Source organism: Phalacrocorax aristotelis, chromosome Z, assembly GCF_949628215.1.
Source record: "Phalacrocorax aristotelis chromosome Z, bGulAri2.1, whole genome shotgun sequence".
Taxonomy (NCBI): domain Eukaryota; kingdom Metazoa; phylum Chordata; class Aves; order Suliformes; family Phalacrocoracidae; genus Phalacrocorax; species Phalacrocorax aristotelis.
In genome coordinates, this window is record NC_134311.1 from 70827850 (window position 1) to 70846443 (window position 18594).

At 55.0% G+C, this 18594-nt stretch overlaps 1 protein-coding gene across 3 annotated transcripts; it reads right to left on the reverse strand.

The window, feature by feature from the left end:
* Positions 1-1633: 1633 nt before the first annotated feature.
* Positions 1634-18374, reverse strand: GBA2 (glucosylceramidase beta 2). Of its 3 annotated transcripts, none has more exons than XM_075079851.1 (17): positions 18181-18374; positions 13370-13461; positions 13045-13160; positions 12713-12931; positions 11156-11395; positions 10710-10812; positions 9233-9386; positions 8838-8963; positions 8565-8749; positions 8112-8216; positions 7347-7454; positions 6827-6978; positions 6572-6678; positions 6285-6427; positions 5875-5990; positions 2654-2845; positions 1634-2570 (listed from the first exon to the last, which is right to left on the reverse strand). In XM_075079851.1, exons 1-17 carry the CDS (start codon positions 18357-18359, stop codon positions 2343-2345), a joined length of 2565 nt encoding a protein of 854 aa, XP_074935952.1. In that variant the 5' UTR covers positions 18360-18374; the 3' UTR covers positions 1634-2342. The 3 variants fall into 3 exon arrangements, with proteins under 3 accessions (XP_074935952.1, XP_074935953.1, XP_074935955.1); XM_075079852.1 differs by lacking the exon at positions 18181-18374 and adding an exon at positions 17666-17906; XM_075079854.1 differs by lacking the exon at positions 18181-18374 and having other exon boundaries at positions 13370-14076.
* Positions 18375-18594: the final 220 nt, after the last annotated feature.

Here is an 18594-nt window from a genome sequence, read left to right on the forward strand (position 1 = left end):
CCTGTTTTTACAATCCCTATCCCAGCAGCCTATCTTGGATGTACGGGGATCAGCTCAGTGCTCAAGGATATAGATTGCTTGAACAGTCTCAGCCAATTCAAAAATAAAACAAGCCAGGAGCTGGGGTATCTCCGCAGGGGTTGCAGCCTCCAAAGGGCAGCCAGTGAAGCAGCTCGGGGCTGGCAATCATTACCACAGCTAAATCCTGCAATTCCATGCCTGAACCCTAGCACAGAAGGGAGACAGCAAGGGGGAATGGGCAGGCAGGGAAGAAGTCCAAAGCAGAAAGTGCTGAAGAAGTTAAAATTCGGCAGCGCTGTGGTTTAAACCTGTGTATGCCAGGGGTCAAGAAAGGGTTAATAAATAATATGAAGAAAGGGTTAATGAACAATTAAACTTACTGCTCAAGCTAGGATTGAGTCAGCCTTCAAAAAAATAGCAGTACAGGTAATTATCAGAGAAAATCATATCTGTAAATAAGGGTTGTCCTCCCAGCCCACAGCTGTGCCCATGCAGAAGCTGCTGAAAGCTGAGCCTATCAGATACAAGTTTTACTGAGGTGATCACAGTCAAATGAGGAGGAAAGAGCAAAAATATCCCTTGATACAGACCAAATGCCCCGACCTTTGAAAGAAAGTCTGTGTGCAGCCCATCACCCAGAGTTAAGTAGCCATGCTGATGGGTCACAGCAATAAAACCCAGAACTGTCAGAAGCTGTGGCTTTGGCACCCAATTTTGTCCCTTGCCAGCTGCATGCAGACACCGCTGACCCTGGTGGCTGCCAACACAGGACAAATGGTAGTGGGCAGCCCAGGTGAGCCACGCCGGTGTCCTGGCACCCCTGTCCCCCTCCAGCCTCACCACAGCAACCCTAAGGGAGAGCATCTCAGTCCCTCTCCATCAGCTGTGGGCTCTGCCATGGGAGTACAACAGCAGTTGCTCGGGGGAGGGGGGGGCTGCGTCAAGGTCAGCTCTGGCTTCCTGGAAAACATTACTCCTCTGCCCAGGCAGATGCAGAAACTCTCCCCTGGGGAGCAAACAAAAGGCCATTTATCACCCACTGGCAGCGCTGGGCCACCACAGCAATGCCCTGCCTACATCAGCTCCCAGGGCAGGCAAGGGCTGGGGGTGAAGCAGTCACAGGGGTGAGGACAGGCTGCTTCCCACCCTGATGGCACTTGAGGATTAAGAGAAGGCTTTACAGCAAAAAGCTCTAAAGTGGGAAGAAAGACTGTGGAGTCAAATACATGGGCAGTGTCCCCTCCCACCCCCTCAAAACCAGGCAGGTGCAGTCTTCAAATGCTGCACTGGCAGAGAAAAGAGGCAAACAAGGCACCCAGCCCTGGGTGGGAGGGGACATGATTTGGCACCAATGTGCCCCACAGAGGTATTTTCAGGAGGAATGTTGTACGGCAAGGAGCCTAACACCTTACAGGCAGGAGAGGAGAGGAGAGATCAAGGGGCAGGTCGCTCCTGCCATCAAATATTCCCATTAGCAAAATGCCACAAAAGCCAGCCAGCCTGCAATTAGATCTTGCCCCTGCTGCATCCCCAGCCCAGGAAGAAAAAGGGGAACAACAGCACCTCCCTGCCCAGCTTGCCCCTGTGGCACAGAAGACACACAAGAAAGAGAGACAGCTAGACAAATTTATTAAGAACTTAAAATGATTCATCCTCTAAAACATGCTCTGCTGCCCACCCCCGGCACCAGCAGGGAGGGGTGCCACGGTACCAGACCAGGACATGCTGCTTGGGCTCAGATTGTCACGGGCTGGGGAGCCAGGGCTCCCCTGGGGATTGTGTCTGCCACAGGCTCTCCTGAGGCTGGTGCCTTGGGTCAGAGCCAGTCTGTGTATGCAGTGCCACACAACAGAGGGACAACTACAGCATCCATGTGCCTGCGTGCACCAGTCCACTGTCCTCACACACACATACACCCACACTTTTTTTTTTACCCTGCAGGCCAGCTCCCACCTTACCCATCCCGCTGACTGCGGGAGAGGTCTCCTGTGCTCCCAGGCAAGGTACCAGCTCTGGTGGAAGATGGCTGGAGGTCCTGCAGGCTGTCAGAGCCCTGAGTGATGGGGAAGGGGAAGCACAGGCTCCAGCCATGCCTCCTTATCCCTCCCTCTCTGAGGAGACATCACCCGCACCTCTGGTCCCACATGGTGCTCAGCATCGGTGGCTGGGAGCCCTCTGAGATGAAGGGCATGTTGTGGAGGTAGGGAAGGAAAACAGCAATGCGAGTATTATCGAAGAGGGGGAGGGAAGGCTCCCTCCCCACCAGCTGAGACCCCCCCCAGCACCCCGTGCACCCGCTGCCCTGCTCAGTGCCACCAGGCTCAAGGGTGGATGGGGACCTGAGGTGGCTGCATGGGTGCTGGTGCCCAGCCAGCTCTGCGCTCCAGGGCCAGCTGCATGCTCCAGATGCTAAGGGGCCGCATGTAAGCCAGCGAGCGGTAGACTCTCTTCTCCCGGTAGGCCTCTGGTGTCTGGAAAGCCATGCCCAGCCGTTCCCAAACTGTCCGGTAGCAGCCCTCCGCTGTATGAAAGCCTTCCTCCACCAGCCCCTACAACGAAGGGAAGACGACAATCAGCTCACCCACAGTGCTAGGAGACGGCATGTGCCAAGGGGTGCAGCATCACCACTTACCTCCTGGATCATGGTGGCAGCCAAGGCATAGACCACGCCAATCCAGACCTCATTGGACTGCACGCTGGAGGTGTCAGGCACCCCATCGGGTCTCATGCCATTCACTGCTCCCATGGTGCCACCAGCAAAGCTCATGACATTCTTCTCAAAGATGGTCTTGAGCGCACTAACAATGTGACTCTTGGGGAAGACCTGCACAGAGAGAGAGAAAGAGGGGGCTTTGGCCTCAGCGCTCATGCAGGGTCCTCAGGTCTCCAGGGAGCAGGGTTAAGTTTTCCTTTAGAAAGAGGCCAGTGCTGCTTGCTACGTAAACAGCCACCTCAGGAAGATTAACAGGAAGAAGTGAAAGCGCCTTCTTCCCCAAAAAGACAAAACAGAACAACAACAAAAAAGCAGTTGCTCAACAGAAGAGATGCTGAATGTTATTCCACTTTCCTCCTAGGGAGGCTGATAGCTCATCCAGCTAGCATGTCTCCACGAACAGCCTCTCGCCTTCAGTCACTGGCCAGACCCCTCCACATCTCTGGGGAGTTCATTTTGGAGACCTGGCCAACCACACCATCCTCATCTTGGTTTATGTTCACCACTGGTTGCTCCCCAGGCTAAAAACTATTTGAAGCCCAGACTTTCTCCTGGTAAAACCACCGTGCTGTTCTCTCAGCTCCTCTGCACCAGCTACAAGAGGCATTGTAATGCCTACAAGGAATGGGATACTGGCCAGAGGCACCCAGAGCATGGTCTGTGATCAGTGAGGGTGGAGGTCCTGGCAGAGGGAATGATTACAGCAAAGCCGGTCTTATGACATCAGAACACATCTTGCAGCTGCAAACTGAATGTTGTGGATACCAGTAGATTTATTTGGGTAAATGCTGGGAAATTTTGGAGAAAAAAATAAAATGAATCAACTCAGGGGAAAAACAGAAACAGGGATTAGTTTTGAGTGATTTCAAAAGGACTTTAATCCTTCCAATTCTCTAATTGGGTGGTGATGCAAGAATTTGTAGCCGGGACCAAGGGGAGTCTGAGGTAAGAGAAGGGGCAGCCTGGGAATGAAGAGGTAGCTGAAATGCATGAAGCTCCTGATGGTTTTCTGCGACTGGTAAGAGAGATTTAAAACTTTTAGCTTAGATGGAAGTTAAGGACTCGGACAAGGTCAATAGCGCTCACTGAATAAACAGCCATTTCAGAAGATTATCAGGAGGAATTAAAAACTTTCCCCTTACGATAAGGGGAAAAACAAGTTGTTGAACAAACCAAGGCCAAGAGCTCAAAACAGTTATGAGAACAGACTGTTGTATCACACTGAGTAAGCTCTTGCCAAGAAAGAAAGAAAAACAGAAACACCACATACAGAAAAACAACCCAAAAAAAACACCACCTGACCAAACCTGAGCGCAAAAATACCTGCCAGCCAAACAAAAAACAGAGCAGTAATGCAGCAAGCACTGCATTAAGATGAAAAGCCCCTGTGCACAGCTGAAAGTCAATAAACCTTTTGCACCGCTTTCATTATTGGCAATAAAACTAGGAAGTGTCAGTGCAGCAGAGGTTATTGCCTCGGTGAGAAAAGAAAACCTCAAGACTCAGTAATGTTGCAAGGCAAGGGCTGGCTTGTCTCCATCCCACACCCACCTAACAGTGAGAAAGCAGTAACAAGAACTTTACAGGGTGACCAAGCTCAGGAGTGATGTCATGGAGCAACCACGACATCTACTTGCAAGAAAGGGAAAAGCCAGGTGGCTCATGGCTCACCAGCACAGCCCAGGGACGTGCCAGGCCCTTCTCGCCAGTCCGGTGCCACCAGAGCCAGGGGAAGCGGGAAGTGTGATGACACTGGATGGGAGCTTGCCAAGGGAAGCTGGGTAGCCCAACCTGACAGCTTTGATGGACTTGACGGAAAGGCAGCAGATCCCTTTTATCTACACTAAAGCCAAGCATCTGACACAGTCATTTTTCCTGGTGTGGCTCTGCAAATAAGCCCAAGTGCTATTAGGGAGTACGGGTCAGCAGAGAGGTGGCATGAAGCAGCCATCTCTGGCAGAAGGTTTCAGGGCACAGTTTCTTCAGGACTGAGGTCACAGGCTTTTCCTACTTTGTATTTCATTAGTGACCTGTGCTTACAGCAGGAGTGCATTAATGAGCTTACAAACAGGAGTGCTGCCAGTCAGCAAGGGATCAAAATACATGGAAAAAAAAAACTTGACTGTTATAGTAACAGAAGAGAAAAGTTCACCAGTCCCATCTCCAGGGACCTCAAAGCTCACCAGCCAGCAGAGAAGAGCGCCACCTTCAGCAACAAAAATCCAAAGCTATGGAAAGGCAAGCCAGATTTTTGGACTGCACCAGGTTTATTGTTTTTCCCCACCAAAAGGGACGTTTGAGTATTACTGCATGAGGTCTGGGCCAGATCCTGCTTGGAGTCCCAGGCACAGCCCCAGTCCCCACACTCTAGGGACCCACACTGGGATAAATGCAGGAGGGCACAACCAGGCACACGTTTCTCATTCAATCCCACAGCGTTCAGCACAAGCTGCTCCCAGGAAAGGTCACCTCAAGCTCCCCTCTGCTACCAACAGACAGTGAATTGTTCCATCACTCTCACACACCCAAAAGTAATTTCTTCCTTCAGTCACCCAAAGCGCTTGCCTGTCCAACACCACCACAGGGAGCTCTGGCCTGACAACTGTCTATGGGTCATAATTAATCCATACAATGGCTCTCTGCTTCTCAGTTCTGTTCTAGGTATTGCACCACCAACAGATGCTCTTACCATCCCATGAGACAAGAGGAGTCTTCAACCAATTCTTCTCTCGCAACTAAAGAGCAACAGACTTTAGGGACACCAATAAGCCTTAGTTCCCTTGGATATTCAGTTAGGACTTTAAAATGGGCAGCAAATAACACGTGGAAAGTTTCATACACTTTTTTTCTCCTGTTTTTAAACAAACTCTGCCTTGCCGAGAGCAAACCCCAGTGGGACCTTCCTCCAAGTGTGCCAGAGCTGACCACAGTTACACACCCCTGCTACATGGTCTCTCCATGAGCAGATTTTGGTTTAAGGCAGGTTACACTAATGTGCATCCAACAGCCTCCAGGGGAGCAGGCTGGAGCTCCTTCATGAGTCCATAATGCTTATCACACACCATGTGCCAGCCCTGCTGCTCTCCTCCAGGCACAAGTCCCATCTCACCCACCCTGCACCAGGCTGTCCCTTCTCTTACCTCAAACTCCCCTTGGTCGAGACCACAAGCCCCGAGAAACCACTGCCCAGCACACTGGTCTGACATGATGCTGCTGGAGGTGTCGCTCCCACTGCTGTCATAGTTGTAGTATTTTCCTAGAAAAAGAAGGTAGAAAACAGTTTTAAATCCACGGTTTACGACCCCAGCTCACACACGCTGTCCCTACACTCCACCTCATGAGACAGAAGCAGGGCAGCTTTTTCCAGAAAGCTCTTCTCTTTCATTTCCTAAACAACCACACCTTTTCTGTTTCCTCCCTGATACCTGCTCCTTACCCTCTGCTTGGAGGGGTGGCATCTCCGCTCCTTCCCCCATCCCCTGCAAGGCCCCATGACCCTCCCAAAGACATACGGCCAGCCGAGTGTGGTTCCTCACTGGTGAGCACCCACCGTTCCAGAGCATCCTCTCAAATGCTTCCTTGCCCTTGCTCAGGATGTCCGTGTATTTCTGCTGTGTCTTGGCATCCCCAAGCACCTCTGCCATCTTGCACATCATGCAGACAGCTGCCAGCCACAGCCCACCACAGTACGCGCTGCCAGAGCAAAAGGAGAGCAGCGTCAGCAACATGGGACACCCCACAGGTTGCATGGAGCTTCCACAAGAGATGGGGACCATGTTCCCAGCTCCGAGCTACCTCCCCACCCCACACTCCCCATCGCCAACCTCTTTTGCTCACCTGGCTCCATTTACCACCCAGGCATCATATGTCTGGTCAGCAAAGCCACCATTTTCAATGAGTCCATCGTTATCTGTATCGAACTTCATCTCTGACTCCATCACAGCCTGCAGAAGAAGCAGGAGATGGTCACAGAGCCCCTGCATCCTGTCTGCCCCTCACACTCTGCTTGGGAACATCCATCCTCTTGGGATGTCACATGGCTCCCAAGGAAAGTGAGAAGCAGGGATGCCCCATGGTCTGATCTCCCAGTACCTGGCAGACTGGCCACATGTCCTGCAAGTACAGGGAGTCATGTGTCAGGTAGTAGTCGCGGTACACCTGCAGCACAAACTTCAGGTTGAGGTCCTTCCAGTCAGCTGTGTCGTGCATCAGGTAGGCATTGACATGCTGCCATGGCTCGTCAGCTATGCAAAGACAGAGCAGATGCAGCAGGGCAGCAAGCAATGATCATCCCCTCTCCTACCTTGGGAGCAAGGTCCCAAGGGTGCTGTGATCAAACAGTGCTAAAATAACATGTTGCACCCTGCACCATCTTTATCAAGAGTAGCCTTCCTGCTACTACTCAGCTTCCCTCTGCCTCCCCTGTAAAGCTCAATGCAACATGCCCTTTATCACCACCCCAAACAATCCAAGCTTTTATTCCCAGAAAACAAACCATGTATTCCATGCACCATAACTCCCAAGCTGTGTGAAAGAGGTAACTACCCTAAGAAGGTTGTGTGAGCAGCCCTGCATCCCCTCTGCCCCCAGCAGGCCCAGCCAGACCCCTCACCTGGGTCCCCAATGTCATGTGGCACCACGTTCTTCAGCTTCACCTGAGCTGTCTGACCACACATCAAGTACTGCCGGCACTGAACATCCTCGTTCACCACCGTGACAGCTGAAGAGGATACAGAGCAAGAGACATTAGAAAGGCAGCAGGCACTGCAGCAGCAAGCTCCAACCACAGGCAGGGCCACTGGCACCAGCATGCCAAGCTGCCCTTTGGGGGTCCCAAGATCAAAAAGCCCTCTGCAAAGGGCTGAGGGGACACTACCGCTGCTCCCAGTCTCCCCTCAGCAGGGAACATGCAGCTGTCACCACCTCCTTAAGCAAGGTGGTGGCAACACTCAGGACTGGGAGGAAACCCCAGTGGGCTCAGCCCTCCCACAGCCCAGCAAAGGGCTGTGCTCCACTGCTGGTTGGGCCACCACCAAGCAAGCCTCCAAGCCCACCCAAAGCATCAGGGTCTGCAAACAGCTCCATGCTTCTCCTCTGCAAGGGGCACAGAGAGAGCTGGTAAGACCAGGGACTCCCCCCAGGGTAGGCACAGCCAGCTGTGCACCCCCAGAACTGCTCAGCATCCCAGTGCTGAGCAGAGAGGCTGAGAGGCAGCAATGTTGGGGGGGTTGCAAGTCCTGAGCCCAGCAAAGGAGCTGAAGGGGGTTGCTGGCTCCACGGCACAGATTTCTGTGGCAGACACTGTCCCAAATCCTCCAACTCTTCCCTAGGTGAAGATGTCAGCAGGCATCAGGCCAGGGTCTTGTAGGTCACTCACCAATGTCATACTGCAGGCTGATCTGTAGCTTGGGCCACAGCATGACGAGAGCAAAGGAGGCGTAGAAGTGGACATCGTAGGTATTGTACATCCGGTACTCCTGGCCTGAAAGGACCAGGGAGACTGTGAGGGATGGGAGACCTGCCACACGGAGGGAAAAGGAGGGGCAGGTCCTCCTTCCCATGTGGCCCAGGAGGGTGGGCTCTTTCCCAACACAGGCAGGGGCTCCCATTTGAAGTCGTTTTCATTCTCTAGATATAAACACCCAGGGGTCTGGAGAAGACTTCATGCCATATTCTACAAGGCTTAGTCCTGCAAGGGGTTTTTCTGGGAACAGCACTGCTCCCGACCCATCGGTGTGTGAAAAACATTCCCATGGCAGGTTAAAAACACCTGGTGACAGCAACAGGCAGGGGTTGAATTGGGACCATCCATCACGTCCCTGCAAGTTACCTTCCAAATAAGCAAACCTTCCGTACTCCCGCAGGACAGGGAGGAGGTGGGAGAGGCCAGCCCCCGCCGGCCCCTGCAGGTCCTCTGCGTGGCAGTCCGGGGGCAGCTCCACCCAGATGGTCCCCCCGTCCGTCACGAAGTACAGCTCATTGAAGAGGGCCGACTTGTACCAGGAAGGCAGCTCACTGCGGGCAAGAGGAAAAGTCAACCACAGTGGCTGAGGTGGTGATGACCCTGCTCTGACCAGCCCCAGGAGCCTACCGTCTACCCTACCTGTTCTCTAGGATGGGCTTCTGCCATGCTTCGATCTTCCTCTCCCACTCCTCGTAGTGTGTCAGAGCATAATGCGACAGGGCAGGAGCAGCATCGCCTCCGCTGCCAAAAAACCGGGTGTACCGCCTGCCAAACAGGGGGTTGGTCACTATGCTGCAGGCTCAGGCTGGGAAGCCCACCTGGCCATGGGAGAGGGGCTGGACTATAATGAACACCAGAATGATGTGACTGCTAGCACAGGGGTGCTGGGGAGAGGGTCCCCTCCATGAGCTGGCAGAGCCGCAGTCATAGTGAGTAGGTGGCACAAGGATACCCAGGTAGCACTCAAGCCCAGAGGTAGGGAGAAGCTGGCTTCAGGGACATAAGCCAAGCCCCACAGGAGACAACTCACCCACCTGAGGTGCAGCTTCTCCTTGGAGCCAAAGTGAACACAGGGCATATCCCAGGCCAGGGCCAGCTCCAGTGTCCTGTGACCCCGGGCGGGAACCCTGCAGCTGGCACACACCGCTGCTGCAGTCACCTCCCCCTTCTCTGTCGGGCTGCTTTTACCTGCCAGGGGGTGAAAAATAAAATATTCACAAGTGACCAAGAAAGCCGTATGAGGGGGTGACTGATGCTCTCATGCACCCCAAGGAGGATAAGACTATGTGGGATGGCCTGGGCCCCTTGTAATGTGGAGGCTACATCCCTGGGGTGTTAAGGGATGACATTACCACACGTGCTTTTTGCAAGCAGGAAAAAAATACCTGCCATGGGTGGAGGGGTTAAAAATAAGTCATCAAAGCAGATGAACAAATCAGGCAGGAAAAGCCACCAGGCATGAGTAGAAGGGACAGAGCACCCCATGACTTTGTAACTGCACTGCACTGCAGAGACACTGACTTTCTAGTGACAGTCATCGTTTCCAGCTTTTAGCAGGGTGCTTGAACTGTGTCCATATTTAAGAAAAGCCCTGAGGTAGCTGGCTAATTATATGCTGGCTCCAACATGTGCACCAGGTAAACTCATTAAACCAACAATTTTAACAGAAGCACAGATCCTGCTATGATAATGCCTGGCATGCACAAAGGAAAACCACATCCCAATAGCCTGGAGAGCTCTGAGTGCATCTAGCATGGGAAACATAGTTTTCCTGAAATATTTACGTAAATGCTTTATTTACATAATTTAAGCTTCAAGAAATCCTGCAAAGGCCCAGTGCCAGCATCACTAGTTTGTCAGCATCATCCTTGTTCAAAAGCTGGCAGAGACATTAGGCAAATAGTCACCTTTTATCGCAATAAGAGGTTATCAGCAAGGGCTGGGAGACGCCACCCTGCTTCAAGGCTTCTGCCAGTCGAGCCGGCAACTGAGGATGATGCAGAAGTATCACAGGAATACCAGAGACTTTCAGGGAAGCGGTGTAGTAACAAGAGGACGACAAGTGATGGCAGCACCAAACCTCAAAAACTGCTAAACACCAGCTAGAACAAATCTGAGGGTGCCCAGCTTGCAGATCTGGCAATAGGAACTCAGGGAAGGTGGCTGGGCATCACCCTGGCTACTCAGCAGAAATCTCAACTCTGTGTGCAACCCTACACATACTAACAAGACACTGACATGAGCAATTAATATAGTCAAGAAGAGCCCCAAAGTGATGCAAACAGTTTTTGGAGAACCACAAGGACAGCATGACAAGCAATGGGAAACTCTGCTACAGCCTAACACTGGGAACAAGCCACAGCATTCCCGAGAGCTTTCTGTGATGGCACTGAGGTGGCTGGAAGAAGGGAAACCTGCCTTTGCTTGGGTGCCCTGTGCCCCGTGACCAGCATGGTCACCCGTTAACCCTGCTCCCCCTCTGCACATCACAGGGAGGATGGAGGGACTCACCAGTGGGGGAATCCAGCCTGCCGTCCTGCAGGAGGTCATGCCACACCTCTCTACCTGATCCCGTGGGACTGAACGTCGTGAGGTGGGTGACTCCCGTGCCAGCCTGGGGAAGGGAAAAGCACCATCAGGGACTGGCAGGCCCCCCCATAGCAACTCTGGGACCCCAAGCTCACTCCACACATGCTGCCCAGCAACGCTGACTGCAAACTTACCATCACGAAAACTTCACCCATAGCTTCTCTCCTGGCACCCACCCCTAAAGAGGGTGCCCTCGGGGAAGTCATGTCCCCACTCCTGCTCCAGCAACCAGGCAAGTGCTGAGGACCAGTGCTGGCCCCAACCCATCACACACCCATCCTTTACCAGCTGCCTGGAAGCAGCACCCCACCATTCAACAGGGCTGTATAACTCCCCCACCAGGAGCCACACCAGTGCCAGCCCTTTACCTTCTCCCGGGCAGAGATGGCAAGGGTGAAGGGGTTCACACGTGTGCAGTGGTGCAGCAGGACTCCAGCAACCCGCTCACCCTCCTTCTCAAAGACAAACGGCTCATTCCAGTGCCCTCCACTCCTGTCCTCCTTTGTTCCTGTGCCATTCTGCAGGCTGAACATGATGGAGACATCCACATCCTCATCTCTCCCATTCTCCACCTCCCAGATGAACACTCCTACAGGCAGGCTGGAGTCCTGGCAGAGACAGACAATGCTGCGTATAGGGCTTGTGCTCTATGGTTAGCTGTTGGAGCATCACTTTTCCCACTGCTGGGGAGACCGTGCAGGAGGCAGCAGGAACAAGAGCACCAGGAACAACTCAGTCTCAGAGTCTGTCACTAAGATGAGGAGCAGCAGCAGGAGCAGATGAATTTCAACAGCAGGCAATACAGAATTCAGATCATAAGCCCTAGGCTAGCAAACCCCACACCAGGCAATACACAGATGGAAAACACCGTTTAAGGCTCAGACGGGTGTCTCACCACCCATCTTCTCAACAGGTTGATACAGGCTCACGTGCTTTGCTGGGGTAAGCGGAAGGTCAGGCATGTCAGCAGTGCAGCCTGCCACCCTCGCCCAGGGCTGGGAGCAAGGAGGAGCGGCATGCAGGAGCAGCAAGGCATCCCTTGCTGCTGTCCTGAGCTTCCGCATTGCTGCAGGGGTTCCTCCTGCCTGGGAGCATTGCTGAGTGGAGTCATGGGGAAATGTTGGGAAAGCCCAGCCAGGATAGCCCAGCTAATAGGCGGCTCTTCCTTTGGGGATGGCAGGCAAAAGCCAGCTAAAACACTCTGAGGAACACCCAGCTGACCAACCAACCCTGAAGTACAGGGTGAGGGTTTCTCAAAACACTACTGCCAGATCTTCCAGGCAGTAAGGCAACAGCTCTGGACCTGTCATTCCAGGTGGACGGGAGCTGGGACGACCACAGGACAAAACCAAAGGCAGGGAGCAAGCAGTGCAAAAAGTCAAAGCACAGGTCAGAGAGGAAAGGAGCAGCCGTCAGAGCTGTTGTGCCTAAGCACAAGGAAGAAAGGGATAACCCTTCCAGCACCAACTGCCCCAGGAGTGGCAAAGCCTTCCAGGGTCCTGCTGCAACACACCTAGCAGCAGGGACAGTCTTAGGACAGAAGAGACCAGGCTGGGAAAGAATATTAACAAGGTGACAAACCTGGCTGTCTTCAGGCGATGCTGAGCTGGGCAGGAGGGACAAGGAACTCCTCTACTGCAGCATCCCCAGACACATGGGTAACGCTCAGGGGTCAAAAACTCACCAGCTCCCAGCCTCTGCTACCCAAACGGAATGCACCGAGCTCAGCCAGCCAAGGGCCCATCCTGGGAGCATCTCATCGGCAGCCCCACCTCCGCTGTGCCAATCCTCTCCCCCCAGCTACACAGGCAGCTCTGCCAAATCCCTGCCAACCTGCTCTATACAAGGCACGTTGCTGCAGCACAGTGCAGCCCAGCGCTCCCATGGGACAGGCTGCAACGAGCACAGGGCCACCACCTCCTTACCTTATAATCATGGGGGATGACAGGAGAGACCTGGCGGCAAGTGAGCACCACGTTTTGCCCTGGGAGGTCGTAGACCATCCAGGCACGGGGGTACAGGGCATGGTAGAAGGCATAGTGGCCACAGTAGCCCCAGTTCCAGCCCTGCAGAGTGCTGGGTCTCTCCACGGACAGGACCTGCTGGTAAACTGTCTGCCCCTTGCAACGCAGGCACACCGTGAACTGGAGAGGAGAGGAGCACATGGAGGGGATGAGATGAGCCCAAGAGCAGAGGCACCAACTGCCCAGGCTGCTTCAGTGCCGCCTGCCCCCCTTGCAGACCCTGCTGCACCTACCTGGTCAGCAATGACTGTTTCATAGTGATAAATGCCAGGGTTCAGCTGCCAGCGGCAAAACTCGCCCCTCCAGCCACGGGTGATGGTGCCTCCCCCGATCCCGCCCAGCGGGCACCCTGGCAAAGACACCGAAATTAGGAATGCCGTTCCTCCCTGTGGTGGCATCTGGCCCAAGGACACCCCCAGTGCAGCTCCGGGGCCCCTCACCACTGACACACCCCAGAATCTTTTTGACCCCCTCCCTGCCTCTAGCACCTTGATGGCCCCATGTGAATCCCAGCCCACTGGGCATTGCACCACCCCAGCGCCCAGACTGGAGGCTGACCATAGATCTGCTGCAGAGGAACAGCACACAAGAGGTCAATGAAGGCAGATTTCTTCTCTATGCGGGTCTTCTTGTACCACCACCTGAAGTATCTGCAAGAGAAAGAGGGGTATGAAAGACAACAGGAGCAGGTGTCACTGGCCATGACATGGCCAGAACACGTTGCAGCTGCCCCTCTTGTAGCGACATACAACAGGAACCTGTGTGCAAGGGCACAGGGTGGGGTGGCAGCCCCTGCCATCCATACGCAGCACAAGGAAACAGCACAAGAACAGAGTGCTCCAATACCCAAAAGCAGGGCTCCCAGCTTGTGCATGGGCAGGAGACTTTCCCAGATGCCCACAGAGAAGTGGAAATACACACAAGGATAGCCACCACCACCACCTTCATGCCTGCATGTCCTGCTAAGGCGGAAGGTCTGAGAGTGGAGGCACAAGCCCAGGGAAGTCGTAATCTGCGCCAGGGACATGAGCCTTGCTCTTCCACCTCCATGTCCCCACTGTGATGCACAGCCCTGCCACGTTTCCACAAAAGCAAGTGCAAGGTCCTGCACCTGGGAAGGAACAACCCCATGCACTAGTAGAGGTTGGGGGTGACCTGCTGGAAAGTGGCACCACTGAGAAGGCCCTGGGAGTGCTGGTGGGCAGCAAGGTGACCCTGAGCCAGCACTGTGCCCTTGTGGCCAAGGAGGCCAAGGGTAACCTGGGGTGCATTAAAAGGAGAGTGGCCAGCAGGTCGAGGGAGGTTATCTGGCCCCTCTACTCTGCCCTAGTGAGACCACATTTGGAGTACTGTGTCCAGTTTTGGGGTCCCCATTTCAAGACAGGGAACTACTGGAGAAGAGTCCAGCAGAGAGCTACCAAGATGATCAGGGGAGTGGAGCGTCTCTCTTATGAGGAAAGGCTGAGAGACCTGGGGTTGTTCAGCCTGGAGAAAACTGAGGGGGAAACTTATCAATGCTTATAAATATCTAAAGGGTGGGCGTCAAACAAAGATGGGGCCAGACTCTTTCCAGTGGTGCACAATGACAGGACATGAGGCAACAGGCACAAACTGGCACAGGAACTTCCACCTGAACGTGAGAAAAAACTTCTTTCCTGTGAGGGTGACAGAGCAGTGGAACAGGCTGCCCAAGAGAGGTTGTGAAGTCATTCAAAACCCACCTGACACAGTCCTGTGCCCCCTGCTCTAGATGTACCTGCTCAAGTAGAGGGGTTGGATGAGTTGATCTCCAAAGGTCCCTTCCAACACCTACCATTCTGTGATTGCAGTGCCACATCCCCCAGGGCAGATGGCATGGGGCAGCCTTGCCCTGAAGGAGGTGATCCTCGCTGTCTGCAGCTGGCAGGATCCCAGGACTCACCTCCACTTGCATGCCAGCTGCGCAGCCAGAATTACCCATCAGATAATTTCTCACCCAAAGGCCTGGGAATCGAGACACCCAAACAGGGGCACACCTGCAGCTGGGTGTGCCAGCACCACTCCGGGCAAGAGAAGCAGGGCTGGGCTCTGAGTCAGCACTCGTAAAGGACTGGCTTTTGCTAATAAACCGCCCCAAGTTAGGTCTTCCATACAGAGACAATTACCACACAGAAAACAGCTACCAGACCAGAAGAAGCTGCTGGACCATCCCCATCAAATAGACAGGCAAGACCCAACCAGCAGCTCCACAGCCCTGGATGCCAGGTGGGCAGCAGAGGCACAGGAGCTCCCATGGTGGGGAACATCCCTGAGCTACCTGCAGGCACCGATGCCGTACTGCTGGAAGGAGAAAGCCACCCCAGCTGGGAGCACAGACTATCCTGCTCGGATGGCTCGTGGGATGCAGAGCCCAGGCGATGGCCAATGGGGGAGCACTAATCCCTGGGGGCACATATCCCCAGCTTCACAGGGGCGGGAGCTGCAAGGGTGAGAGGCTGTTCCACAACACCACCAGCTCCTACACACTCTTCCCCAGCAAAAAAAGACCTCATACTTGCCTTTTCAGCTGCATGGTCACTGGACATTCACCTTTACTCACCAATGTCTAAGGTCCCCAATTCCCTCTCGGGGTCAGATTTTCCAGGTTGCAGTCTCACAGGACCTGATTGCAGCCTGCTCTCCACTCCTATGTACTCGCTTTCATGTTTGACTGTTTAAGGATATTTTGCCTGCAGATGTCCAGGGCACCACAAGAACCAGCCTGCCCTGTACAACCGCCCTGAATCAGGGCCTGCTGCTATCTTGGAGCTACATCTGCTGCAACTGCTCTTCTCCCAGCTGAGACAGACCTGGCTTAACACTGCCAAGGCAAGGTTTTGGCAGCGTGCTGTCTCTCTCAAGGAATTTTTCTTTTAACCCTGCATCAGGGAACCAACCCAGCTGCTTCCCCAGCAGGTTTCTGGCAATGGGAAATAAGGTGCCCAGGCAGAGCAGCTGCGGCACAGCACAGCAATGCATCCGGCTCCTTGGAAAAGAGGTGACAGAGGGATTTCAAAAAGCTTTTTTTTTTTTTTTTCAGGAGCATGCAGTGAAAGAGGTTTGGGATTTACAGCTGGCCAATGCCCAAGCTGTTTTGCCATCTCAGTAGCAAACTCTTCCCCTGCCAGCTTCTCCCCACATGGTGCAGGCCAAGAGAAGGTGGCTGATGCCCAGTTGCTGGCTATTAACAGCTCTCCCAGGGCTTCAGAATAACCAGGAGAAAGTCTGTGTGTTCTTCAGCACCAAAAGCCCTGCCAGGGCCAGAGGACATTTCTTTCACTTAGAACTGGCAGCACAATTAAAACCTGTCCAGACATCACCCAGCCACTCCCGATCCATGCTGTGACCCCCTTCCGGGGCACACCAGCCACCTCTGTGGAAACCTGCCTACCCTGCCTGGACCTCTTCTTCTGCCCCACCAGCCCCACCACCCACCGCAGCTGCAGGTGTCCCCAAGAAAGAGTTATCCCGATGAGCCCCAATTAACAAAAATCCCACCCCAGGGCTGTCAACACCCCTGGCCATGCCACCTGCAGCAGGGGCGGGCACTGCAGGAGAGGACACCTATCAGCCAGAGGTTTAACTCAGCACAACACCACGTCAACCCAGGACGCAGTGGACTCCTCTGCAGGTCATAGACTTCCTCGGCCCAAGATGTGCAGTAACCCCAAGGTGCTCCCAGCCACCTTGGGAGGTACAAGCACCTGCGCCAGGTGACTTTGCACTTGATGCACCAAGCCATGACAGTTTCTGAGAGCACCCCTGGCACAGGTGCCCCTAAGAGAGAGGCTGCTGCTCATCATGGGTCATTTGGGAGAGGACACGCCAACCTGCAGGGCTCCAGAGGTTCAGATTCATAGGCTGTGCCACGGGACAGGGCTCTAGGCTCCTCTTGCAGCACCAGCACCCAGGCTTCCATCAGCTGGCTGCATCCACTGGGCAGGTATGTGGGTGCCAACCAATGCCACGAGCATGCAGCCTCCCACACATCCTCATATCCCTGCATTAGCTGCCCTTCTCCAGCCAACACCACTGTCCTCAGGTTTTAATTGAAACCCAAGCAGGCATTTCTCACTGCTCTGGCCCTTCCTCTCCCCTGCTCTCTATGCTGGAGTCTCCCTGCAATGAAGCTTTGCCCTGCACAACTATTTTGTTACCTCCAAAATTTGTACGGGGGAAGATGCAGTTGTTTGACTATTAGATTCTTGCTGAAAAGCCCTTAAAACCTCTTTCTAGGAATGATGCAAACCACCTCCATTCCAAGACCCCAATGAGAACAGGCCAGGAGCAGCCTCCCTGAGCTGGCACGGTGGTGATCACCTCACCCTGCCAGAACTACACGCTTTACCACGCGCTCAGCTCAGCCCCAACCTGCTGCGGCAGCTTTTCCAGCAGCCTTTATCTCCCAGACATGACCCACGCTCTCCCTTCCCTGGTGCCCAGGCTCATGCCAGAGATGTCTCAGGTCAGACCAGCACGCTGTGCACCCTGAAGCAGTCCACTATCCGCCCCTTCATCAGGCTTTGCAGTAACGTCCAAGGGCATCGAGCAGGAAAAGGCTCAGAAAATGGAGGCAGGAGATGTAAAGCCAGCACAAGGAAATAAATCACACTGTCATGGGTTTCAACGTCCAGCCTGATGAGTACACAAACACCATCAGCACCTGGGCAGCAGTTTTAAAGGTTAAAATAACGCTGTCATTTCCTACACGCGTTTTTCCTCATTACTTCTAGCCCCCCCCCAAACGCAAAATCGGCAGAAGCACCCATTCCCAAACCTGCTGTAGTGCACGGCGTTTCAAAAATCCTCCCAATTAACCTCGAGTTTAATCTCCACCTGCCAAGAGGTGCCTCACACAAGGGGCCGAGCACCCGGCACGGGCCAGGGAAGATGTGGCAGCGACGAGCACCAGCGGCAAGCCTCGGGAGCAGAAGTTGGAGGTCAGTCCCCCACACACAGCACCCCCCAAAGCGATGCCCCATGCTCTTCCAGCTCCTCCTGGGTTTTGGGGAGCCCGAGCGTTAAGTGCTTGCCCCTAACCGGCTTCCGCAAGTCTACACCGGTGTTCCCAGTGCTGGCGCCAGGCAGGCAGGCAGGCGGGTCGGCGGGTGGGTGCCGGCACCTCGGTCCGGGAGGAGAGCAGCTCCCTCCAGCCCCGGGGCCTTCCGTGATCCGCCGTAACTCTGCCCTCCGTGCAGCGGAGCACCGCCGGCGCCTCCTCCGGCGGGGGGAAGGGGGGCAGCCGCCCGCAGCACGCACGGGCCCAAGCGCGGCGCTCTCACGCCCCACGGACACCCTTCCCGCGCCCCCGCGGCGTGTCCCCGCTCCCCCCCGCCCCCCGCTCCCCGTACCGCAGGGCGAGGCCGATGTGCCGCAGGACGTCGCGGAGCGGCAGGTCGGCGGCGCCGTAGGGCTGCCGCGGCTCCTCGAAGCGGTGCGCCAGGCAGACGCGCCAGCCGGCCGCCGCCACGCCACGGCCCCGCGCCGCCCCCTCGTACTGCCGCACCAGTAGCCCCGCCGCCGCCGCCATCGCAGCCGGCGCCCCCCCCCCCCCGCGCCGTCCCGCGCGCGCCCTCTTCACCGCGCGCGGCGCGCCGCCACGCCCCGCCACGCCCACGTCCGTTTCCCCCCCCACGCCCCCCCCCCCCCCCCCCGCCGGGGCACGGAGCCCAGCGCGCCACCGAGCGCGTCCGGAAAGCCGGAGCCGCCCCGCCGCCGGCGCGACTGGCGATCCCGGGAGCGCCCGACCGAGAGCGCCCGAGCGT

Bases quoted from the DNA above. Each gene is read 5' to 3' on its own strand.
- GBA2 (XM_075079854.1), bottom strand. From the start codon at position 13,838: ATGTCCCTGGCGCAGATTACGACTTCCCTGGGCTTGTGCCTCCACTCT. The intron at 8,750-8,837 runs GTAGGGTAGACG...TCTTGCCCGCAG, and splicing joins AAGCCCATCCTAGAGAACAG to TGAGCTGCCTTCCTGGTACA. The intron at 7,455-8,111 runs GTGAGTGACCTA...TATCCTCTTCAG, and splicing joins CAGCCTGCAGTATGACATTG to CTGTCACGGTGGTGAACGAG.